The sequence below is a fragment of the Anguilla anguilla genome, chromosome 1 (genome assembly GCF_013347855.1).
Source record: "Anguilla anguilla isolate fAngAng1 chromosome 1, fAngAng1.pri, whole genome shotgun sequence".
Classification (NCBI taxonomy): Eukaryota; Metazoa; Chordata; class Actinopteri; order Anguilliformes; family Anguillidae; genus Anguilla; species Anguilla anguilla.
In genome coordinates, this window is record NC_049201.1 from 18,767,036 (window position 1) to 18,794,610 (window position 27,575).

General features: G+C 42.1%; 1 protein-coding gene across 1 annotated transcript in view; it reads right to left on the reverse strand.

Annotated features, from left to right (window-relative positions):
• The window catches only part of LOC118210364 (latent-transforming growth factor beta-binding protein 2-like), a 108,594-nt gene extending 82,389 nt beyond the window's left edge, over positions 1-26,205 (reverse strand). Inside the window, exons 1-3 of the mRNA XM_035386529.1 lie at positions 25,172-26,205; positions 19,799-19,872; positions 836-1,109 (exon numbers count right to left, since the gene is read on the reverse strand). Coding sequence (XP_035242420.1) covers positions 836-1,109; positions 19,799-19,872; positions 25,172-25,683 — 860 coding nt within the window. The 5' untranslated portion in view covers positions 25,684-26,205. The remainder of the gene's footprint in view (positions 1-835; positions 1,110-19,798; positions 19,873-25,171) is intronic.
• Positions 26,206-27,575: the final 1,370 nt, after the last annotated feature.

A 27,575-nucleotide genomic window follows, 5' to 3' on the forward strand; every position in this document is an offset into this window, starting at 1 on the left:
TGGAATGCTGTACGGCATAACCCACAAGCTAGCCGTCATACTTCTTCATAACCTGTGAGAACCCATGCCCTATATTAGCCATGCTCTGAAGGCAGCCAATCTGACCTCAGATGACCCTGACTGGGCTGCCCTCATAGCAGCGACAGGACGTGACAGGATAGAACCCTAAGACCTACACACCGGTTTACATGCTTTATCAGCAGCCCCTATTGTCAGCTTGCCTTTAGAACAGACTCCATCAAGAAACTGCCATAGTTGGAGACTACTGGAGCATGAGCCATTTCTTCACCTGTTTTACCCCATCATGGATTGGAATCATGCAATAAATTCAAAAAAAAAAGTTAAAAGGTTAAAAACCTTTGTTTTCAGTCATCCAGCTGCAGTATTAGTTACGTCCGGATTCATTACAGTTCAAAGGGTTCTTCAGAACCAGGAGCCAAGTTCTTGTTGTTATAAATCATGGGATCTTTTTGAAACCCCCCTACCCTGCCCTTTTTTTCTGGTCTATCACAGATAAGCAGAGTTGGTACACATTTCATTAAAAGGCCGTGACCTGAAATCCGGTGTTTAGTATCTGCTGTGTGCATTCTTCCCTCCCCTTAAAGTGGAAGCTATTTTCTGAGGTCAAATTATGTTTAATACAATTGAGGGGCAATTTTCTTCACACTGTGTTGGGAAAAAACAGACCGTTCCATTGACATAAAAGGGAGGAGGAGGAGGGAAAGAAAGAGAAAAAAAACCCCACTGAAGAAAAGCCTGAATTGAAAATGCTATTAATTAAGAGGGGAAAATGGCCGGGGCTGCGAGCGACGGGGGAGGAATGTTAATGACTTACGCGGTGGCGAGGGGCCGTCTCGTGACTGGGGCCTGCGGTCTGGGAGTCTGAGTCCTGGTGCTGCCGCCGCCGGGCCTCCTGCGCTGCTGCTGGGCACCGCCGCTGCCGCCGCCGCCGGGCCGGACGGGCATGAGGGCCCGGGAGGCGCCCGTGCGGATGTACACCTGCTCCGGGGCCACCTCCTCGCAGTGGGCGCCCTGGAACCCGGAACGGCACACGCAGGTGTGGGGTCGGCTGCAGGAGCCCCGGTTCTGGCAGGGGGGCTGGCAGTCCGCTGGAGGGGGGGGGGGGGGGGGGGAGACAGGGGAGAGGGGGAACATAGCTGCCGTTACCTGCTGAGTCACACCGGGTCATGCGCCGCGAGCTGGGGGGGCCAGGGTACGCTAAGCCAAACCACTGCAGGCTGCGGCACAAAAGCTTCTCTCCGAATTACTGACCTTCTCAAAACTAAGCCAAACCGGTTAAGTCCAGACAATGATTAGTTTAATTGGGTGATTAAGTACTCAGGTGGAACTGGTGGCACTCCAAGATCAGGACTGTGCTGCAGTTCCACCACAGTTTCCTTAACAATAATCAAGCCCCTGGGCCTTTAAGGTTATCCCATTAATTTTCTTCCTTAATAAATAAAAATAGACAACTGTGTGTTTTGACAGGTACATTTTAATCCCATTCTTTTTTGTTGAGAGGATGACAAGCCAACAATGTCTGCATGGGTTTCTGTCCAAAATTATTTCTCTATGTACACTGCAGAAAGGTATTAAGACATCTCAGTAATTTAGACTGACACCAACAAATATAACCCCAGATTCCACTAATGCGATGGCCGCGGGAAATTCCATATTTGTACAGCAGGGTGAATTATCATTTCATGCTTCATGTAAGTAATGGGTTTTGAAGTTATTTAATATTTACAAAAATAACAAAATCTACGGGGGGTTTACTTTGCTTGCCAAGTCTAAAAAGAGTGAAGTAAGAACCAAATTGATCAATTTACAGCATACTGCATATATGGCAAATGGTGAGGTAATTCTGTGGTGACGGACGGTTCCGCCTCCCACCAGGCTCCGTGGCATGTGGTATAAAACAAACAACCGCTCCCTTCTGTGCCACTGCTGTAGGTTCCGAACGGCACTCTGGGAATTTACGATATTGTCCTCAAACGCTAAAACAGGTGGCAGCTCCCTGGTGGCAAGGCCTCCGTCAACAGCGTGCGGAATGCTATTGACACAGATGCTGTATGGAGTGACAGGTAGCGGCAACGGCTAATCGTTCTCGCTTTGGCTCTGCGTGGTGGAGGAGGGGGACCGGCTGAACACAGAACTCTGCAGCGTGTTCTGCAACCTCGACTGTCAGGCTCACAGTCGACAAGACTATGAGCTTTAACACTCTGATGTGCAGTAAGTCCTCAAATGGAATCATCCAATCATGTCTTCTTCTGGCGACTCCTGACCTCATGTAGGTGAGGCTCCAATTGAATTTGCTGCTGACTGAAGCCTATAACATAAAGCTAGCAAAAACGCACGAGAGCCAGATATAGTGCAGGAAAATAGTCGCACAAAATAAAAACAGTATGTCTTTACACAGGCTGTAGAGATAGAGGTTGCAATCTCCTGCTTTCTGGCATGAGGTTCATCCTGAGAATCATCACCAGAACATAGATGAGCCAATTCAGCGCAGGCTTTTCAATGTTTAAAGAAACCATTAACAAATAATAATTCACTACTGACATGGCGCAAAAGAATTAGAAGTATTTGCTTAAAACGTTTAAACCATTACCGCATAAGTTCTATTGCTGGTTCTATCTGCTTATAATAAAGCACTCTAAATTTAGAGGGTCAGTGATACATCAATTCGTTTTGTAAGGTAACAATAATAACATTCAGAGAGCAAATTGGGTGTTCCAACAGAAGCATTTGAATGCATTCCTCTTGTTCATCATTTGATGCTGACATTTTCTTGAGAATTTCATTTTAAGTAAGCCACCCCTCTTCTGATGAAGTGAGCAAGCTGAGGTAATGCGGTGTGGAGTCATATAACTTGGTATGTGATTCAAGTGTTCCACCACAGGATAAAATAAGATTTGTTTGGGCTCTGTTTGGCGAGGAGTTATATATATATCATCCGGCTAACTAGACTTAGGCCTATAGCTGGAATACTGCCATTGCTTGAGCCAGGGTCTGTTTAGCCTCATATATTACAAGGGTTTAGGGCAGAACTTCATCAACCAAACAGCCCAGAGATTACACAATAAAAACCGGAGAAGGGTTTCAGTAGAGACCCGAAAAGCCTTCTGTCCACAGCACCCTAAAACCGCCAGTCCCGTGACTCTAATTCCCTTTGTCCCTGCTGACCAGTAAGCCTTACATCTATCCCGTCTGCACGTCTTTTATTTCTCCCCTACTGTAGGGCACTCACCATACCAGACACCAGCACCTTGCGGCCAGACCGAAAACACACATCGGGTCCTTTGATTGAGGCGGGAGGCTGACACCAGTTGACAAGGCTGGTTACAGCAGTGTCACTGCCTCCTGACTGGGCCTCAGCTGCCCATCACTCTGTCGCAGTAATTGCTTTCGTGTCGATTTTTGCCTTGCACTTCATTAAAACTAATTGCTTCACATTCCATTCATTTGACAAAAATGTGGTTTAATTATTACATTGGAGAATAATAAAAAAAGAAGAACTTGTTGGGGAAAAAAATGGGAAACGGGGAACATTCCTAGAATTATCGGTGTTGGATTTAATTATGAATGTGACGATTGGATGCCCAGTCCAGCCAGCAAAAAAATTCCAGCCCAGACTGTTGCAGAGGTTCTCAGAAGAAGGGCCCTTGCCAGACCTGAAACCAGGCGTCTTAATATACCGTCTCACTCAGGAGCAGCCAAAGTGTATGAAGGACCTGATGAAAATCTGCAGTTTTCCTCTCCTTGCTCTCCTTCCCTCGCGGATGTTATTTGAGGACACCACCTTGCCTTACGCTGCAATGTGGGAGGGAGAGAAGGAGCACTCAGCGTTAGGATAACAGCCCCGAACAAATCAGCGACAGCTGAGGCTCCACATCGCTCTCCATGGCCGTCAGGCCTTTTTAACGAGAACCTCGATATCAGCCGTCTACCTGCGGCCAAACGATCAGCCACGCTTTTAAAGGACCACACTGCGGGGTCTTACGAAAACACGGGGAATTTGAAAATATTTAGAAATCTGAAAAGCGCTCTAGCCCCCCCACCCAGCATATCCCTTCTGAAATAACAAAATGTTGCCTGCTGGCTATAAAATAACTGTTAAAATTTATAGAACTCTGTACGGCCAGCTGGTTTATAAATCTACGAGACAACTATGAAGCGAAATGGTGGAGAAATTGAAACCATACAGGGGTTCAATTGCCAAAAAAACCACTGAAAAAGTCAAAATAGTCCATTATGCAAGCAGTCTAAAAAAGCTATTTCCCCTGGGTAGATTTCATTTTAGCAGCACAACTGTACTTACAGAAATACATGCATCCAAATGTGCAACTCCCATGACAGTTATTCAGAATTTTCTGACCTCAGCCTTAGTCCACACACAATCTTAATCGAGTAAAGGTGAGTATATTGAAAAAGAGCTTGTAACACTGCAAGCTGTTACAAGAAACTGACACTATACATGAACGTTAATGCAGCACAGAATCTGTAGTTCATTCAACCCTCTATTGGGACAGCATTTCTATTACTGTATGTTTCACACTATAAATATGATATATTTACACACAGTGTAAGGACACGTAAAAAAGATGGGACATACGTTAAATGCATGCAGATGATAATCAAGCCCAATCAGTCTGTCACAGAAGACGTGTCCAGTATCATTCTTGCCAAAAGAAAAATGCACTCCTCTCAAGAAGAAGACGATCACATCTGGGTCTCCAGGGCGACTTCCTGTACCTTCACGTTTACTTCCTGTACCATCAGTGAATTTGAGCCCGGGTTCCATAGCTAAACGAGTCTTTCGTGAGCCCTTGTGAAAAACAGGTAGTGTTTCTCATAGAGTGCCGTCATGTTCCCAGAAGTACTAAAGAGTTTGGCTGTTACCGGGGGCCTCAGCCGTGAGAGCAGAGGAAAGGGGCTCCATCGAAGCTCCCTCGTGGGCCCCAACAGAGCCAAAATGTCTTTATGAGGAGGCCCTGAGATTTTACTGTCACCTTCACCCTCGCGCTTGGCTTCCACTGGGCTTGTGGGCCCTCGGCGCTCACATCCCATCACGCTGGGCGAGCTCGCGAGTAAACATGGAGCCTAAATGCATTTCCTGCCCCCGGCCGAAAAGCTGCGCAGGACTATCAGTCAGGATGTCAGCGCACCGCGACCACCCAAGCTACGCTGCAGCCGGCCCGCCTTTAAAGAGCAGTATATAAACATCATCCCACGCGGAGGAGAGGCATCGCACGTTAATGGTGAAGTTGTGTTGGAAGTATCAATTGGGGAAAATCCATACATATCGAATTATTTTCTTACAAATATACATCTTAAGCGGTGTGGCTTCATAACTTAATTATCGCTTAATAATAATCTTACGACTACTATTACTACTACTACGACTACATTGAATAATAAAAATAATAATAATGGATAAGCTATAAATTGGTTATTATGAACTTGTTCATTACACAATTTCCCAGAAATTGGTTTTGTCTTGGGGCCAAGTTAACCTTGATACAATAGTTACACAAATACTTGGAAAACAATGTTTTAATCATTTTTGCTATCACCCCTTTCATACCGAATACAGAATAAGGGCCCCAAATAAAATAAAAATATAAAACCCATAGAATTCATATTAAAATAATTATAGCCCTTATAAGGAGGAAATGGTTTGTAAATAGTGCCACCACAGTCGCGTATAGGCCCATTAAGCTGTGTGAAAGTGTGCATGAGACTGACCACAGACCTCTATGCCCTCTGCCACTGGCCTGTAATTTTCACTGTGGTGTCCCGAGGCTGCTCCTAGTCACTGGAGTTCTCCTCTACACCCCTTTCACTTCACAGTAATCCAACCCATCAAATTTTTACAATCCACTTATTCAGTTAAAGCCTGAATATTTGACATTACTCAAGTGCACATAAAAATTCCTCCATTTCCTTTCAAAGGTCACTGATACTGACACCGCTCCTCTTTATCTTTGGTCTTTTCAAAACAGTATAAATAATGAAATGCCTTCTTGGGAAATGATATCATCTTGGAGTGCCCTCCTGCAGTTTGATAAGGTCACGCTCTATTCTTACATTTGCATGTGAGGGGCCTAGCTCCATTCTCAGCCTCTTCCTGCGAGCTGTAACAAAGCCCTGGCACAGGCTCTGTAGCTCTGGTCGGGTGTCAAAGAGCAGCGCGAAGTCATTTCTGAATTAAAATAGCACAGGCAGCCAGAATGAGTAATCAAGCAAAAGCCACACTAAAAGGTTTAGCGGGAACTTGTGCTGTGACAGACAAAAAAAATGATAAAAACTTACTAAAACAGCCAAAGTTTCATGTCCAAACCTCTGATCTTTAGTTGAAACTATCGAGGCATGCTTAATGCTGGAAAGGAGTCATAACACACGGCCTGTGCTTCTTTCGCTAGCCAAGGTCCGTGATACAGACAGTGCCTGGCGTGATTCCTTTTAATTTAGTTTAAAACACATTACTATGCAATATGACTGAAATGGATAGGAAGTGACAGCTGATTCTTTGGCACGTTGCTGATGTTTCTGAGCTACTGAACACATCTCGTAAGAGAGATATGGAGGTCAGTGTTCCTGACATCAAACATTCCTCTTCATTGGGAAGAGCTGTAGTCCTGTCAAAAATAATTATGAGGTTAAGTGTTCCACTCTATCAGCAGGCTGGACTTCATTAGAGAACAGGCACCAGCTAACTGAAGTGATAAAAACACACAAAATATCTTGTAATCTTTCTATTTATTATTATCACATATAACCCGAATTAGTAATAAATCCTCACTCAAAGAAAGAAATCGGATATCAGATGAATTCTGTCTGATATGTAATGGTACATATTTTTTGTTTGATGAGAAATCATAGAATAAAATCAATTTGTAGAATCAGTTAAGCTCCAAATTAATGTGTGGATTGTGGACAAGAAATATTCATTTTACTTTTAAGAAATAAACAACAACTGTTCAGGTCACTGTCGAGTCCTTGTTAAGGGAAGCGTTTGTTGAAATCTATAATTTGCCATAAATTATGATTAGGATGCGGCATTTTCAGGGCCAGGCTTCTATAGGCTGGGACTCAGTATTAATATTTAACCCTCCTGTTATGTTGCGGGTCAAATTGACCCTTTTTAAAGTTTGAAAATCTAGGAAAAATACTTAAAATTATTTTTTCAGTATGAAACTTCTTCTACTGGCCTTAATTAGTGTAATCAACATTCTAAATGAAAATGGTTCATTTCATGTATTTGCAAAACCCCCCTGTATGTTTATATCACCCGGGAACATTTTTGCTGTACCTAAAAAATGAACAGAACAGGAGGGTTAAACATACTGATAAAGTGTCCTCATGAAGCCACCTGTCAAGCAACCAAATACATTTTTGAAAATGACCGAATGATTGTATCATCTCAAATTTTTATTTGTTATGAAAAAATAACAACAGAATCAGACATGCCAACTGGCCCTAAAAATAATTCAATACATTAATTCATTCAATTTGTCAAGAATCACCAACATAACTGTAGAACATTGAAAGCTGTTGTTTATTTAATTAGTAAGAGTAATCTCTATAAATTGATGAGTCAATTCTGTCTTCGAGTGGAAATAGATGTAGTGATAAAAGCACAGGTTAGAAAACCCAGTCACTGAAAACATAGAGCTCTATTCAAGATATACATAGGAAAGTTATTCCTTATGCCAAGGAGGAAATCTAATGTTGGAGTTTGGAACTGGCAGCATCCATGGACTATCAGCAAACTCTGCACATTTCTGAAAGTCAGACACAACAGTATAGTCTGAGCTCCGTTTTTTCCCTGAGTAAAGGTCTCAGCACCCTTAACCACACTAAGAATTTAAAATTGTTATAGATCAGCGCCTAGCAACTCACAGATCCCACGTAAATCATTCAGCTATGTGACCACAGTAGCTCCACCACAGATTTTGACTGGTGTGCCTCTATAACCATTCAGTATGAAAGCCACCAGTAATGAAAGTATAAATCCACTTTCATTTTTCTGACCTTAATAATTATTACCAAGAAAATACTCTCAGGGTGGTCCAGTACTTGGGAAGAGGTAAGACCGAGGAATTTCCTTTTTTTGATGGGTCTGGCTGGAATAGCGTTTCACTGAACTGCAGTGTCGAATTCTTATGTTTCTGTTACAGCTTGGTTTTTCCTGACTTGTACAGTAGTTTGGGCTTTAACCTGCGGCTGACCCATGACACTGTGTACCTTGGGATTAGCCACGCTTTCTCGGAACGGTGTGGCGTCCACAGTCCTCTTCACTAAGCCCATAATGAGCGGAGCTCTGAAACATTTTTTAAGTGAGAAAGCATTATGGCATAGGTTTGTGCGGGGTGGACAATTTGAGACTGTGTATTCACCAAAAATCATCACAATACCTCTACCAGAGAATATTTAAATGGTTTCCATATGACTGTGAGGCAAGCAAGTGAATGAGAGAGAATGACAGAGAGAGAGAGAGAGAGAGAGAGAGAGAGAGAGAGATGCATGATATGAAACCCACTTTGTATTCAAGTTCAAAATGAAGCAATGTGAAAGAGTGCTGTTTGCTGGGCCTATGTGACAAAATTAATATCTGAGAGCCATGTTCTCCCTGCATGACCCATCACAATGCTTACAAAAAAGCACAGGCTGTCAAAATGTGCACTGCCATGACGGAAACAGCAATGCTGGGGTCAGATGTATTGGTTCTGATGGCTATGACGATTAAACTATTTAAAATACAGACTTGTCAAAAAGATAGTACACATACAGCTGCACATTATATTAATGCACAAGAGTACACAAAACGTTCCTTAGGAGGATTATTACCTCCTGCCTATGCTGAAGAGCAGGAACAAAGCTATACACCTACCAATCATCAACATGCAAAACATTTCTCCAAACATGGGTTTTGTTTGCGAGTACTCCACAGGAAGAGACTAGTTGTTACATCTTCATCAACTGCAGGCCACTGCACACTTGGACCCAGTGTGGTAACTAATTTCAGCTGCAATTTGAAAAACATGCAGTGGAGTCGGCCCGAACAGGGAGAAAATCCAACACGCAGACAGACAACAGCTGGTAAAGGGAAGGCGGCCCCCACCTCTCATCCCCAGTTTGTGAAGCAAATTGAAAGCGTCCAGCCTCGAGCCTGGATAATGACGGCCTCTTGCCACGGTGCGTATTGATTACAGGATCCGTCTAATGGCCTATAAAGCTCTCCGGCCTGTCAGGGAGAGTTATGCCCCTGAACTGTGCACTGCGTAACCCCCTGGCTCCTCCGCCCTGGGCCTGTAAATCGGCGCAAGGCTACACGTCTGCCTGTGTACCAATTACTTCACTTCGCACTCAACCGCATCACCAGATGAGGCCAAGGTATTTACGGACTGCTCATGTGGGGGGAAAAATATGTTTTTTAAGCACAGGTTACCTACCTGTACACAGACTGCATGTATCTGCATAAAGTAGCCTACTAACTATGCTCCCTTGAACATAAATAAGACATTGCTATGCAGCCCTGGTTTGATTAAAACTATTAAAAAACTTCCACACAAGACTCCTTATAGTCACAGGATGATTTGTAACAGGATGATACTGTTTGGTAAGAGGTTATGTGATTAGTGACTATTTGTTGAAGCAAGATATTTCACACTAAAATGTAGCCTATTATATGGAAATGCACGATCCCTTAATAAAATTTACAAGCGACTACAGTAAACAATCATCTATATCATTCATAAATATGTCCTGTCAATAATCACTGACATAAAATACCACAGCAGGCTACATATCATTCATTCAGGGTTTTAAATCAGCGCAAATAATTAGCCTACCTCTGAATGTTTATGTCCTGATACTTACAAAGGCATAACGTATGTCTACCTGAATAGTTGCAAAACCCAAAGAGTAGCCCAGCACTTGTATCCATTTTGTATACACTTGAAAAAGGTTATATACATCTCAGAGAACACTGAGGCAGAACGACAGAAATATGCTTCAAATAAGTGCACGGTCTGCTCAAAGCAGCTACTTTGGCCAAGACAATAGAGAAACAATTTCATCCGTCATGGCGTGCAGTATCAAATGGTCTGCTTTCAACAGTGGAATAATCTTAAATTGGTTTAATGCCCAGATTACGATAGTACAGTAAATACAGCAATTACGTATTTCAGTGAGAACAAATAAAAAATAAAGCAGAATTTAATAGAGCACAGATGCCATTAATTACGCCATGATGTGCAGATTAAGTACAGCAAATATGCCGTTGTTTTCTGAAAGAATTCATTATCAAAGAAATTTTGGTTGAAGTCAAGCCTGCGGGGAATAACTCAGAGATTAGATTGTGGTGCTGTTTTAGTGGGGAACCAGGCCCTGTTGTCTAAAACTCAGAAAAGGATACAGCTTTTGTGGGACTAATCCACTTTTCTCCATGTCTCTTGTTGGGTTTTTACACACATTACTGAGCTCAATGGGACAAGTTGCATTCTCTGGACTGGACTCAAAGCACAGTTGTGGCCAAATCACTAAATTGCTGCTAACTGTGCTGTTCAAGGCTTCATTGTCCTCTATATGAAAAGGCCATTGGCACTGCGATTAGCCATGAATACTGATTAAGAGATCATCTGTTTGTGGCCAGAAACGACCAGAGTTGCAGGTGTACCACGTACTGCCACAGCAAACAAAATAGACGTCTGACTTTCTCATTGCAAATGTAACAGCCCTGCCTTACAGGCAAAAACAGGATGCATCATTTCAGCACCCAAAGTCTCAGGGTGCTGTTAAAAATGACAGGAGCAGTAGGATCATGGAAGGGAAATTGGGAGATGACTAAGGCATCAGCGCCGTTATATAAAAAGACCCATTCAAAAATACACACACAAAAAACTGTATTCAAGTAGCAATGTCATGTTCTGCTAAATACAATGAAGGCAGTGTACGAGCAGAAGAGTTATCACTTTAACATCAGCGACCCTGCAGAGTTTGTGCTTTCTGGCCATTTTACAGTCTCCCAACCCAACCGCTTGGACGTATGGTCTGCATGACGTTACTGTACTTCAAAATGAAGGATTGTGACTCCGAATTCTGGCCGGAAGAAACAAAACTTAGACGATTACTAATGGTGTCTCCAAACGTCTCCAAACTGGAAGGTTTTAATCTGTCTCCAATAGCAGTGTGGATATGATCAAATTAAGGAAGAATTCTGCGCGAGAGCGTGACTTTCACTAGAAACGAGATGGCAGGCTTTCTCCAAGAGGAGTCATTTTAGGTTGGATGGGGCCCTGTGTGGCTCAGCAGGCGAAAGAAAGCTGGAATGCAATCAAAAAGGAACTCTTTTCCACCGCACGTCAATCTCCAGCTCTTAAAGTGGCCGGAAACAACTTTATTCTCTTTCTTGAAAGATGCACCTTTCTAATGATGAAGGGCCGCTCTGTAAATCAAGCACAATCCATTCCTTGGGGTTCACTTCCCGCACTTTCAGCCATTCCATTTGCATTCACATGATAAAATAAAACTCAACTTTGCACAGAAAAGTTTAACACTTAAAGTATATCTCGCTTGCTTCAGTATAATTAGGCATAATTATGGCTGAAAATCAGCCATAATTAAAGACTAGTGAATAGTTTTTTCTGAGCCTGGCTTGCCTGCTATATTCACAGGCTGAAGCAGGACAAAAAGCACAGCATGGACACATTAGCACCTCTCCCTCCATGGTGAGACATGGTAAGTACAGTCCTCCTTCTACGCTGCAAACTATGTTATTAAGCCAATTACCAACAGAGAGGGGCCAAGAGGACAAGCCTTCCCCCACACTAATAACAGTGATTGATTATGACTCTGTAAGTATTTAAGAGGCTAACATTCATTGTGCAGAAGGCTGAGGTACATCACATGGCTGCAACCAGCTGGTTTGTAAGGGGATAGTGAAAAGACCTTCACCATCTCAGTACCTTAAAAGAATGGGGGCAAATGCCATTTCCCTCAGAAAGCTTCTCTATAGCATACACAGACCCATGACCCTTGTTACACAAGTCCAAGATCTAGGTCATGATACTGACTGCCATCAAGAAGCGCAAAGTTGTTCAGAACGAGCTTGCTGGTAAAATGCTCATTAATTTTGCTGTTAATCAATAAGCTAAGTGTCAAGAATTTTAGTTAAGATCAATTACTAAATTCCTTAATCAGGGTAAAAGACAGAGTTTCCAGCAGCAATGCTGCACACTGTCAGAACAAATGTGTAAAAATTGTACCTCTAGGGGTACAAAGGCTTGTCACTGGGGCAGTACCCTCAAAGGTATGCCAAATGTACCCTTTTAGATTAATATTCTAAAGTTAATGAGGGAACATTAACAGGAATTATACTTAGAGAACAAAACCAGATGCCTACCATACTCCTTTTTCAGACAGTGCACACACCGAGAGAGTCAGTTGAGGTAGCTGTTCTGAGTTAATGTGATCGTGTTACAACAGGAAATGTGTATAAAGTCCAATCTGATCCTAAGAAACCCTAAAATACCTTAATGCACCTGCCATTTATGAGTATTGTAAATGCAAGTGGACATTTTGTCTGGTAATCTGAACTGATAGAATTGACTCACTATGTATGAATCACGTCCACGACTGCAAGTCCACCTCAGATCAACGAAGCAGACTTCCTTTTTATTCAATTAGGCTGCATAAGTCGGTCTGTTGTGAGACAGAAACAAGACCCGGGGCCGATTTATGATCCAACCCTGAGGAGGAGTGTTGGTAATTTAACAGCCTGAGACATCCAGATATCTGCAATAACTATTAAACAAGGTGAGTTGCATTCCAGTCACCTGCATTTAGTGGCTGTTTCCAGGTACCCATGGTTTCAGAGAGCAAAATTCATGAGTTCTTTCCTTCCCTCCGCAATACAAGTAATCAAACATTCTGCCTCTTCCCTGTGGCTTTGTGTAGGATGCTAATTAAATAACAGAGTTGAAGAGGCAAGATGATGACATTTGTTGCCAGGGTTATAGGAGTATCACCTCTGTGGACACAAAAATAAAAGATCTTAGATAACTCCTTGAGCTTCTGGAAATGATTATCGTTTAAGTTCATGTGCAACTGTCACAGTCTGGCCTGCCAGGTGGAGCAATTGACCACAAAGGCTGAAATTCATAGCCCAGGGCTTGATGGGAGACCTACAGGACAGCCCGAGTTTAAGCTAAACCACACTCTAATGTGGCTAATAGTTTCACTGAGCCTTTTCCACTCTGGAAATTCCCAGCTCCCAGTCCCATCTATTTGCCAATCCTGCTGGAGAAGACCGCAGTCTCAACAATTGCAATTCCCTTAACATAGGACAAGAACTGATCAGACCCGGTTCATATTAGGAGTAACTACCTACAGTACCGCTGTAACTGTGGGACTCCCTCTGTCCATGCGTCAGAAAGTCCTTAGGAGACCTGGCCGCTCACAGGGTAGCTTCCTGCAGCTCCTGCTGAAATGTGCCTGGTCCACGGGGAGTTGTCTCTTTTTTCAGGCACTGAGCCAAAGTCACCGAATACACCGCGAGTGGTACATACATGCAGACATGACTCTGTCCTCCCGTCTACTTCTCCGGCTGCCAAAGCACTTGGGCTCTCATCGCGATGCGTTTTCCACTTTTACTTGCGTGGCCCCTGCTCTCGGTGCAAATGGCAGCTTTCTTGTAGAACAGATGTGAGGATCTGGCATCTGTTCTCGTAAGAGCAGAGGAGATACAAAAACCAGATGCGCTCTTTAGGCCTCAAGGGCTTCAGCCTCACTTGTAAATAAATACAAAAATAAATAGAGAGGACCTCTACAGCTGGGGGCCTTGTCACACCTGGCTCCATTTTATAGCGCTTGCCAACATGGTCCTGAAACGTCCCAGTAACTTTATTTCTTAGGGGACCGTCATCAAAAACAATGATTCGATCACATCTCTGTTACATTCATTGCTCAGAATTCCCAAAATGAGACAAGAGCTATTTTCTGCCATCAAGTAGGCGTATTTCAACTTCAAGCAACATGACCACATTAAGTGAAATACAGGTGCTGGTATCAACAAGAAAAGTCTTCTAACTGTATATTGTGCTACCCTTTAGGCAGCTCTGTGTTTTACTCTAAGTGTATCAATATTTGAGAAAGTCAGCACTATTCATGAATTCCAGTTTGACCTGCAGCCAAACCACCTGTACGCCATCCAGAGGAACACATCTTCACACTGCTTGCATTGCCCTTAACCCCTGACAGAATGGTTTATACTTGAGATGAAGTGTAAAGCCAGACTCATACATTCCTTTTGAGAAAAGGAGACAAAAGCTACAGCTTTATTTTGACCAATGCTTTCTCCTCTTATAGATATAAACAGGTGATAATGTGGTAACAGGTACTAATATATGATGTAGATAGGGCAGGAGAAGGGCACACACAATCTGGATGGCAACCAGCTGCTAATTCTCACGCTGAGACTAGCTGTGGTTCGATTCAGCGCTATGAGCAAGAGAAAAAGTGTATATTATGAATTCCAATGAAGTTAGTCAAGAATTCCCTAAACCAACATGGGTACTTAACATACAACTCACGGAATAGCACGGATGCATACACATCTAAAGTATGACAAACAAAGAAAGGGCAGTTTACATATTGTTGTTCCTTCCCAAATGTGTTTTCATTTCAAAGGTTGGAAATTCCTGGCTTTCACTCAAGAGTTACAGCCTAGTAGTTAATTTCCACTACAGTATGATCAAAGAAGCAATGCTGAGAGGTAAACAAATTCAAAATTATTTTTGTTTGTTGGTTCCCGATTCCTGTGTTCTCTGTGGACTTCCCTCTGGGATTATACATTCTGCATGTTAAAAAATTAAAAGTGAATATCACAAAATATACCAACTCATAATCAACTTCCTTAGGGGAAAACATACATCGTGCCAGGAAGTGCAGAAGCTGCTGTCTGTACAAACAACCTTCTTGTGTAGTCTTCTCATCTGGCATCAACTCACACAAGATGAAGGAGGACTGGGGGCATTTCTCCTCAGAATTGCACAACATGGAAGCTACACTTTCTACCCCTCTTTCCAAAAATGCTTTCAATCATTAACCATAGGCTTTCTAGTTTTAACGACCAGTTTTCTATTTTTAAACATCCATCTTTTTTAATAATGTTTCCGAGGTCTTCTGGCCAGACATCAAACCAGCCCCTATCTGTAAAAACCTGCAGAGGCAGCAGCTCAGGCTACATTGTGATTTACACTTAGCACCGGGATGACAGTTTCAATAACAGACAACGTTCCAGAGCTCCATTTCCTTTATATTTCCTTACTGAAGCAGCACTCGTCTTGGCTAATGTCATTTGTTTTCTACCCTACTGGATGGTCCTTCCTCTGTTTTTCCCCTTTGTGAACCAGTTTTTTTTCATGCAGCCATCCCTCTGCGACAGGACCCAAGCTGCTCCCTTGAACTCGGCACAAAACCCAACCGTCGGAGGAGCAGAGGAACGGCCATCTCTCCGGAGGTCTTCCGCATGAGCGCTCCCAGAGCAGGCGGTGGCGCTTGTGTTGGCGTTCGGCCGGGTCACAGTGCGAGAGTCACTCTGCTGACTGTACCATCGCACCCGGGTTCAGGCCAAGCACTTAAGAGAGACCAGATGGCGCAGGGGTGGAAGGGGGACTCGCCAACCCGTTGTGTTTAAAGTTTCGAAGAGGTGCTTTATTTTCTTTTCTGCTCAAAATATTTGCTCATTTCATTTAAGTGACGTCTGTTGCACTCTTTACTTTAATTTGTGGCACAGTTTGAACACCATTCACTAGGACTTGTGAAGTGAGGCTGAGGTGCTTCTTCTTCGTAGTGGTTAGGGCAAAAAGCCAAAGTCATTGCATTGGTTACTACTGTTATCTGAATCATTATGTTAACTTTATTATTATTATTATTATTATTATTATTATCAACTAATGGAGCAAGCTGAATTCTCATACAGTATGACTGTGTGCAAAGCCAGAGAGCCGCTTGGGGCCAAGTTACACGGCACAGAGAACATGCTCTCTGAGCATTATACGACATGCTGTATATAGGATTTATTATTTTAGGAGACATGGTAAATATTCCTAAAATTAACTTTATTCAGCCCAACTGCACCATTTAAAGCAGCCCGGTATTTTCAAGATGAAGTACATTTCCATTTCCACAGGCTGTTCCGATGACATGTCCCCACAAGCGGCATGTTTCAGTGCAGATATGCGTGTGGTTTCGTGTTTGGTGCCTGTAAAATTTAAAGATAACCGTTCTAAAATGGCTATTTTCGGGTACCCTGCTATTCCAGTTTACAACAAATGATGGTGGTCAAAAATAAAAAGAAACCTCCATCTCAATAAAACTTGAATGGCTACAAAGCCGATGTGAAAAAGAACAATTTATCCATTTGCCTCAATTGCTGTAGCAGAGAGGCTAGTGAGTAGTTCAGTTACATCCTCTCACAGGCTGCTCCGTTCAAATGTCTGCATCAGCTAGCGTTTATGTTTAATTGCTTTTGCTTTTGACACTGTTTAATACCAGATGTACAGTACAAAAAGAAAAAGTAATTGTTTGCCAAATATGAAGTGTTACGGGCAAAAATATGGTAGCACTTGCAAGGCCGTAAAATTCGGCTCAAATTACACAACTTAAAATATACAAGTGGGTAATTATTCACCAATATCCACCACTTCAATTTTAATTACATGTCAACTGACGCATCGCACAGTTTTGTGGTCACACAAAAATAAAGAGTGGTTACACCCTTAATTACGGCTTTTGACCGTTTTTATACCTTTTTCTTGCAAATGTGTTTTTTTATTTATTTTTTTACTTTTTTTTAAGAAAGGTCTATCTGGAGACAGGAATTGTAAATTATCAGAAGCTACAAATGCTGTGATGCTCTTCCGTAAAACTCTATTTAAACTGTATCTGTCCCTATTAAATAAACATTAAATGAATAAAATGCACCGAATGCTCAAGAAACGAAATGATCCATACTGAAATTCTGACCACCTACTTTGTACTAAAGCAACACGTGTAACTCAACAACTACAGGAGGAATGCAGAATCAGGTGGACATTACAAAACAGCCTTGCTTAATATAATTAGGTGGGCCCTCGAAACAGTGGGTTTTATGAAACCTGATCGTGAATCAACACAGACCTCCGATTGTAAATGTAACTTTCTCTGTTTATTATGGCTGTGCACACACTTCATCCAAAAATTTAAAAAGTACCTCCCGCCACCAGAATATTTTCTTCTGCCATTTCATTAAATGTGACCCGGTTCACTCGCCTCCCTTTTTTTAAACGAGAGCACCGCTGCTGAATGAATGAGAAAGTGTTCGGTATCACGATTCTTAGAATATGCCATTATGACATGGCCTGACCCGTGACAACTGATACAACTCCACGAACACCTCCAGTTTTGTGGCTGCCTTACACATGCTTAGTGTTTATTTTTTATAATATTTTGTGTCAGTTAAGTGTCTTACACACTCTTAGTGTTTATTTTTGATAATATTTTGGGTTAGGTACGGGTCTTACACATGCTTAGTGTTTATTTTTGATAATATTTTGGGTTAGGTAAGAGTCTTACACACTCTTAGTGTTTATTTTTGATAATATTTTGAGCTAGTTAAGTTAAAGGAAGCACGTTAAGGCAAACAACTGCCTCCTTTCCAGGCTGAGATATAACATGCAGCAACCATAAGGAACCGTATCAGGCTTGTCTAGCATTTCCTCAGAGATTCCAGAGAGGAATCTTCTCACAGAGGATATTTCTCACAGAGGAAGTCACAGAAACTGCAGAAGGTGAGGGATTCTTGTTCCCAGTATTGCGCTTAAATAAATGCGCTTTTCTTTCAGCATTTCTTTTTGTATCTCACCCACATTAAATAAGTTCACTTTGAGCCTTGTGCATGGTGTTTTAGCATTTATCAATTGCTCTCCTAGTGACAAACCCTTTTAATAATGGTTTTTATGCAATGTCTAAAAGAGAATGGGAGGAATGGCCCCCTTGAGAGCTCATTAAATCCTTATGGCTGCACTGAGCAAGAGACCAGCATTTTCTGCCACCACTGTTTACATTATATGGTTTCCTCTCAACAGTTTCAACACTGGTACCAGTGCACTGAAAACTAATGCATGGGTGGTTATCTATTTTCACAAATCGTAATTCTTAAATGGGGAGGGGTGTTATAAAAACAAGAGAAGAGTACTTCACAAAGTAAATCAACAGCACGTCCGTGACAGCAGTTTATTACAGGTCAGTCTGGAATATTTGTGAACTGGGTTTAATTTTCTTTTGAAAAACTGAACTTCTGGATTTCTTAAAAAGGTCATCTTGTCCAAACATTGACGTTTCATTGCATAATAAAAGACAGCAGAGAGGAGTCATACAGTGTGCTTGATGTGAGGGATTTTCTCCCTGCTCCTTAGCCAACATTTCCTCACTGTGAGCGTCAATCTTGAGAAGCTGTACTGATGACACTATATACACTGGACATCTCAGTATCATACAAATGAAGACCAATGGTGTAAAGTAGTCTACACTCATATTAATCACAGTGTTTAACTCTATTTTTGCAATGGAGAGGGCAACATTTTCCTTTCCACTTTACTTAGCCTCTTCACTTAGCCTTAGACAGAGCAGTGAACATAACCCCACAGAGATGTGCTGGTCAAAGGAATCTCGAATGAGTGTCTGGTGCTGTAATGATAACAGATAGCCAGATAGCTAAGCGTTGTCACGGTTTCGCCATGTCAACAGCTCTGTATTCTCCCCATGTTCACTGCTGTTTTGGTTCATTACATTCAGCAGCTGTGCGCCATTCAGAAATATGAGCCTATAATGGTTGTGCACCTACCTAAAGAAAGATTCTTTTCTGATTATATTGCAAATTAGTTGAAGGTTTAGCATTTCGTACATTCATAAAGGTTTTAATAGTACCCAGAAAGTAAGACAGCATGCTGCATTCTAAAACTCCCTTTGGAAGAACTGGATTATCTTGTAACACAGAACTTTGGAAAATGAAATGTCAAAAAATGTAAATGGTCATAGCTGCTTTTATGTACTAGCTAGATTCCTTATGCTCACTGTAACCTCAAAAGCTCTAATCAATTTTCATCTTTTTCAGAAGTCTCCAGACTATAGAAATGATGTCATCCATATTTTTGTGAGGTCTGAATATTTTTCAAAAAGTCATCAACTGTAGCTTAATCACTTTGGTCTGCAAGCATAAAAGTGAGTTTTTTTAAAAGGTCACAGGCTTAAGCAGCATAGAGTAATGTTTTCAGGAAATTTAAACTGTGGAAGTTTAAAAAAACAACATTTTTTCCTTATCCACTCAACTAATGGCAAACTTTGATTAGGACTGCAACAAAAACCCTGTTTCTGTTTACTGTCAAGCCCGTGAGAAGATAAAGAAACATTTTCTTCTACAATTGCAAGAACTGCTCTGATGAGCCATCTTGTCAACATAGTAGTAATAAATATTTTGGTATGAAAATGCTTCCATATTCTTTAAAGGAATTTGAGCACGCCCCTAGATTATGAAAAGCCCATTCTAATTGCAGACATGTTTACGGGATGTGTGACAGCATTTGAAGCGCTGTGTAATGCCAATAAAATGAATGGGTTTTGGCCTGGGAAAAATCCAAAGTGAAGTCAACAACAGACAGCGCACCCTCAGCCAAAGGCCGGCCCAAAACAGTACTACAAATCACCCGCAACCGCTAGTCAAAGAAGACCTGAAAGTGGGTTGTGTACTTACGCTTGATGCATCGATTTGTCCCCGGGGCCACAGCCCATCCAGAACAGCATTGCTGTCCTCCACATACGTTGGGCCTACGGAACACAAAATCAACGGCAACATTTAAGATACGTAAACAGAGAAATCTACGTGCATTTCTGCACTAACAGCTGGACAAAGAGCGCTTTTGGTTCAAAATTGAATCTGTAAAGATTAAAGTCTTAAAGAGAACCAATAGCTCCAGTTGTTTTAAACGGGGACAGCTTACGAAGAGAAAACCCTGGAGAAATATACATACTTACATTTGATTCAATTACACTTTTGAGCAAAGCATGTAACTCTATCTGTGACTGCAGTGCCGCACACTTGTCTCTGCGGCACATGGAGTCTGTGTGAAAACAAACGACGGGGTTATCTGAACCTTCGAGGGACAAAAGAGAAACACGGAGAAGAAAAGCGCCCCGCGCCCTTGCGTACAGTAAATCTCAAGTCAAATGAAGGATGACAAGCTTCAAACTGTAATAACCAGATTCTTCACACAGCTTGATCAGCCAGCACTGTGCCGGTGCGTTTCATAGGGATACATTACAAAAATACAAAACAGACAAAAGTACTGAGGCGCAGGGCTTCCTCAAATCCCCGAGAGAAACGCGCTTAACCCCGCGTTCCATTAAAACTTCTTGTGACACTAAGTAAATGTACATTTTTTGCTGACGGCACGCAGAAACACCATTGGGTAATCAAATCCCCTAAATCAGCTGCCAGAGCCACAGAAGTTCATTGGCTCAATCGCTGGGACAAAGAGCTACACTAGTCCCTTATAATCCAGAACGAGTAAAAGAGAAGGGCTTGATGGGTTGCTTGGCGGCAGATCCAGTTGAAAACGCTGGGTTTTAGTTTGAGACATGCCCTGGGGCTGATATTGAATCTTGGCTGTGCAAGCACAGCTCATGACAGCCCCATGGGTCAGCATATTATTTAGCCATTAACTGGGTGGGTGGGGAGGTTGGGAGGGGGGGATACGTCAGCTGGACTGTCCTGTCTCTTTGCGACCCCTTTGACGAATCGTGGGCCTACAGTTTGCCTGCGCCAGCTATGCATAAAATGTGCTACAGCCACAGCTATGGCCGACATGCTGATTGCACAGTTCAGTGGTGGACCGAGGAGTGAAGAGTTGTGGCAGCTGGCAGAACGCACTACAGGACAGAGCGCATGCTGGTCTCCGCTTTCCCATACTGGGGAAGCCATGGGGCTTACAAACAGGATCGGGCTCACCAAAGTGTAAGGGGGAAGAGGGAACATCTGAGATTAAAATACCTTTGAAAGGAGAGGGGCTCGAATAAAGGCGTCTTTCATGGGAATCACGGCCCTTGATGGCATTAGGCCGTGGAGGACTTGTGAAGCAGCGCATGCCAGACTGGGACATTCTGGTCCCTCCTGTTTCAGCCTCACATTACATTTAGTAGCAATTAAAGGGATTACATTACTGCAAAACATTGCAATTAAATGGTCGTTATCCAACCTCACTGTTCGCGGACACGTTTGCAGGTCGGTGGGTGCATGTCACGAAATGATTCCCCCAAAGAAAATCATTTCAGGGATAAAGCGGGCAGGCTTGTTATGGCTTATTTCTAGGCCAAGGAAGTGGTGCACATGCTCAGACATTCAGACCTCTCATTATAATCAAAGAAATTGCACCCCACTATCTCCCCACATGAAAGCCTGGCTCCCTCCTGCTCAGGTTGTCTTCGTTCGCTCAGTCTGCCTCTCGATTCCTTTCACTGAAAGGAGAGCAATTAAATACATCTTGCACATGTGTTTTTGCGCGAAACAGGATGCTTTCTCCTCTACTTGCAATCAAGTTGCGCTCGCTGTTTTCCCCCCAGATGCGCTCAAATCAATCAGCTTTATTTGTTCCATACTTAATTACCGAAATGTGCTGCCAATAAAGGACGGATTTTTCAACGGACGATCGGTTCTCCAAGAATAACCGCAACGCTGTCGCTGAGGGCCTTGTCTATCAGAAGCAAACAACTGAGAAAACAGCAAAGACTGCTGCTGGTGAAGTAGACTGAACATTAACAGCCCTCACCTCAGGATCTGAATAAATATAATCGGTTTTCAAGGGTCATTTTATACAAGAAGACAACTGAAATTCCACCGGTATTGTACTGTAATGTCAATGTTTCCACTTTCAGGAGAACAATGTCTGAATGCTTATAGTATATAGAAGGTGTCCAGGTGGTTGAGACATGCACTACTTTGCCTCTGCAAAACTGGTGCAAATCTGTTGAGGGCACAGCACACTTGTGTCATCCAAAGGCGTGTGCATTTCAGACCGGTACAGTCCATGCAGGCATTAAAAAGCAGGGCTTTTATTACTGGAAAGCGTGAGTGAGCAGGCACCGTGCTGTATACAGTACATGACACATTCCTCTCCCTGAGGGCCTGAAGCAAAAGCAATGAATGAGTCACTTTAAGGTAATGATGAATCAGAAAGAGGCAAAACATATGACTTAGCCCTGCACAATTTCCCAGCAGGCAAATTACTCAACTGTTTTTAAAGTCATTGGGCCTCATTCACAAAACTTTTCTGAAATTATTCTTACTTTTGTTCATAAAAATGTTCCTATGAAAAATCTAAATGGGATTCATGACACATGTGCAGACCTTTGTTTCTGTGCATATCCCAGGTGTATGGGATGATGAATGCTGACTGTTTGTAAATTTTATGCAAAATCGTGTTCGTGCAATTAGCATAAGGAAACAGCCATGAACAAACAGAGATTAAAAAAAAAAAATAATGAATCCCGAATGGTGCGTAGAAACATTGTTACACACAGTTTACAGTCAAATATGACCGCACGCATGTTTCGTGAATGAGGCCCATTGAGTGGATATTCACTGATATAGGCTGGATGTCTCCACAGCAGCATGCTGGAATCATTCATTTGCACTGAATACTGATTTCTCTTGCACAATAGCTATAATAAGTGTAAGAGTGAGTAATAGCAAACCTTGAAAATATATTTAGTCATAATAGCAGTGTGCCAACATCTCTAGCAGCATGTGCTTTGGGAGACATATGTCATCTTGCACTAGCTGACAGAGAATGTGGCAGTGATGTGATAGACCAACAGTTATGACTGGGCATTACAATTGGGAGAGAAAATAACTGGATAAAAAACTGGTTGCTGTGCAGTATGTCTAATACATTTGTTATGATCAGAATATAGGGTACACCTTATGGGAAATACTGTTGGTACAATGGAATAGCCAGTGCCTCATATGCATATTTCGTATTATGGGTTGCAGGGTACAGTTGTGTGAAATACCCCAGAAGGAATGAGACTACAACAGAACAGTCTCTGCTTTACATATCACTGCTCCTATGTGGTACAAAAAAAAAAAAAACAAAAAAAAACCCTGAACACAGGCTGTAAATTTCACCATGCACAAAGTAGTCCAATTGCAATGGCCAGTATGTTTTTGATACAATATCCCACAATATCTAATCCTATTTCTTATAATAATATGAGTCTCACAAGGCTTTTAGCTCATTATGAAATAAGCCCTAATTGCAGAATATGGAAATGGTGCTCTCTCCATATCCCAATATAAACCTTTAAGAACAATTTATTATGTTAAACATTATTTCTTCCAGTATTTAGTCGTTAAACAGAACAGATATGCCAGCTAAATGATGCTTAATTTAACAAATAAAAAAACACTCAAGCACGCACACACACACACACACACACACACACAAACTGTACATGGAAACATCTCACAGCTATGTTTGGAGTGAAAATAAAAACAAAACTCTGGCGATTTTCAGCATAAGGAGAATGTGGTCGGGGGAACAGGTGGTTCTGATCACTAAAGAGGTTTACAAATGCCTGCCAAGGCTTTGTACAACCACTGCATGCCTAGTGGCAGACAGCATCCCAAGAGAAAAATAAGTGACACAAGGAAACGGAGAAACACAGGGAGGGACAGTATCTGGGCTTTTCAATTCTCAAGGATTTCTTGTTATCCTCAAACGTAAATGCCCAGTCATATATAAACGTACACACATGCACGCATTACGATTAATGCCAAGTCCTTTCGAGAAGGTTTTCCTTCAACCAGATACATTCAATTATAAGGGCATAGCATTATGCCACACAGCTGTTGCTAGTATCCAGAAAGGCCACTTCAGCATTGTTAGACCTTCGGGCAACTGAGAGCAGGAATGGAGGAGCCCATTCAGTGAAATAAAATGATGTGGAAGCGTACATTTGTATTTCTGTCCAGTGTTCCGCTGGAGAACAAAATGAGATATCTCTCAGCTTTTTACATTCTGCCAGGACCCTTGTTTAACTATAAAGAAGACATAAGACAAAGTAAAAAGTAAAAGGGCCTACACGTGGAAGGTATACACCTTGGATGCTCAAATCTGGCTCTCGAATCTAAATCAAGCCCCTGGTTTTCTTTTCTCCCAGATAATTAACTGAACAATAATTGTGCTACTGATTGGAAAGACTTCATTCCTGGCTGCCAGGTAATGGAAGGGTGGACAATCAGTTCTTGGCCTTTCTTGGCTGTAATTTTAAGTATGTAACAGGGGCATACACCATTCGTAAATACATTTGTAACTTATACATCTGTAAAGCACAAGGGGCAGTAAACAAACTGCAAGCCTCTGGGTGTATTAGAACTTTCATAATGTTCCTCTTAAACATGTATTTGTACTTTTGTTCATTTTTTAGGCATACCACAACAGCCGTGACAGTTACACTGATGTTATCATTTTACATTCCTTACTGCGGTCCAAACGATGTTCAGTGTGTACAGGAAAGGTCTGCGCTTCAAACTGAGAAAAGACAGTAGACAGAACAATAACCATGCGATGGCAAATTAATTTCCTTAGAATCATAAATGCAGATTATTCCAAAGGCGCAGGATATCTGATGATAGAAACTAGTGGAACATGTTAATCTGCCAATTCAATAAAGAATCCATTCAATCTAGATTGAATGTGCAGATGAAAAGTAATGCACAATATTCTGTTCAGTTAAAGGGCTTGGGGGTAACTAGCTAGCAACCTCATATGAGCTCTGAGATCTGAAGCTATGCCGCGAAACGTAGAGACCAACTACAAACAATGCATTGTACTTTAGACCAATCACAGAGGCGCATGCATGGTAGGCTACACATGTTGGCCAAATCCAGTAAACACTGTCAGAATGATAAAGGTACTCGCGCGTCACATCTGTTACTGCCTTAATAGAGCATCCGCGCAAGGCAGAATCTACTTGCTCGTGGTGGGAACTATTTCCGATACATTTTGAGAGAAGAACAAGACGTGTGATTAACAGTGATATTGTAAAATTCATTAGGGTTGTATCTTACCCAACAAGACGTCTAAGACTTGTAGTCCTGGGTTTATTTCCGCTACCAGTAGGGTTCTGCCTGGTAGTTATCCGGTGTCTTTGCTGAGATGGGTTGCTAGCTGTTCGTTGATTTGGGGTTATGCGTGTGCTGTCCGAAGGAACGGTAGAGTCCCACTCCTTGTACGATGCATCCGTTTTCTGTGGTGTAACTGGGCTACCAGTTTCAACCACAGTCGCGTGTCTACTTTCTTGCTGTGACACTGCGCTCTTCAGCTGTTCAGTCCCCCTGCCTGAACGTGAGTTATTGTTATGAGTCCTGTACGAACTTTCAGTCGGTTGTCTGGCCGAGGAATCGTCTCCAATTCCCCCAGTACTGTGACCCTGATTTCTGGCTCGCGCACGTTCCTGATCCCACACATCTCGAGCGCCTGCACCCTCGTGCCTGCCACCTGCAAAGTCCTTTTGACTGTCACACATTTGTGCTAGTACAATAGTTAATACTAATGAAACAAAAATCCCCAAACGATCCATTTTCAAATCCAAAACAACAAACAGAAGCAATTATCCAATATTATTCTGATATTACGGCTGTTTCTTAATTACACTTAACAAGGTTCGCTTCTGAAGTCATCCGCAATCACAACCTAAGCGGGATTTTCTTTCATTCGAATGAAGAAATCTGTTAACAAAAATAAATGCGCAAGCAAGCGTGTAGATTTCATTGATTTATCCTTTTCATAATGCACAGGTAAAGTTTCAATGCGCAACTGCAAAACAAAAAATCTAGGCAAGAAATTGCTCTCCAAGTTAAAATGCGAACGATAAAATTTGAGAAAATCGTTTCACAATTCGCTCTGTTATCACAAGGAGATTGTTGTGTAGCCTATCTCATTGATTGCGTTCAATGTTTATCCGCCCGTTGCATCTCATGTTTTTCTCCAAAGTGAAAACTGCAGGCAGAGATGCGATTCCAAGTCTGAAACTGCACTACGGCTCAAACTGAAAGTTCTCTGGTTTGAATCGTGCTCCCACAGATCTGACCACCTCCTTGGATCTGAAGTCACCGGGAAATTTTTGAGGCTTTGCATGGGTTTTATTTTTGGAAACTCCCACTTTTGTCTTTTTGATCCCTGCATGCTTATAAGACGTTCAGCCCCCCTGAAGTCTAACCTACTCTACCCATCACTCAATGCTTAACATGAAATGTAGAATCATGTTTTTCTGTAACGCGCTATATCTAACGTGTTACGTAATTGAGCGAAATTGCAGTCAAATTCTACGTCAGGAAGCACAAAGTAGACTAAATGAAAGTATCTACCCTTGATGTCGTTAAACCCCAGTGTGTTCCGAAATAAAAAATAGAAGTTTTGTGTTGGCAGAATGCAACACGAACTACACTTGTTTCGCGACTTTTCTTGGTTTGAGCTTGACAGAGAGAGCAAGTAGCCTACGTGCATCGGTATGAACCACAAACCAGTAGTTAGCCAGCGTATTGCAAAACGTAAAAAATGTGTTGTTATATTATTTACAGTATCAGTAAAACAGAGCCTTGTGCGTATTTCACTATTACTGTAACGTGGAGATGATATCAAATCACCTCTGCGTGAGCCAGAGCGCTCTCTCTCTCGCTCTCTCTCTCTCTCACTCAATGAATCGACTATTTATTTCTTAATTCCACAATACAGAAGATCAATTCCCTTAGCCATGAACTCCATATTTATTATTTTAAAGTAAACAAATAGTTTTACAAGATGAAATATGAAAGACATCTGGTTTATACTGGAGCTGATTTATAAATGTCTGACCTGATTTTGCCCCCCCCAACCCCAAAAAAAAAAATCCCGCACATGGTAACCATATAACATGTAGGAATTTGAGATGCAATTGCGTTGCCCCCGGCATTGTTTTTAAATATGAGTTTTGAACGAGACGGAAATCCTATGTGCAGTGAAGATTTAGCTTACATGCTAAAAAATTTGCATGTCCACGTTATTTGTAAGAAACGCTGATTCAACTTAATTATATCAGCCTGACTGGTATAAACTGTAGCAAAGGCAACCTTTAGTAGTAGTTCATTTCATATTCTACAACTATAAATGATCTCATAGCACTTTGCAGAGCAGGAGAATTGTGTGCTGCAACCATCAGTGTATAGAATCTTGCTGTTTCATCCATGTCTGTTTGTGAGAACAGCCAATATGAGCCACATACTCTAAAGCACCTACAGTAAGTGTGGATTTTCATTTTTTCAACTCCTAGAGCGCAGTGTCCCCATCACTTCAATGGACCATTGGTGTTCTACCAGGCTCAGACGGACTACACCCCCCCCCCCCCCCCCCCCCCCCAATGGCCACCGGCACCAGTTATGACAGAGCCCGCCCCCTTTCCAAGAGGTTTCTCATCCAAACGCTAGAAGAAGTCCA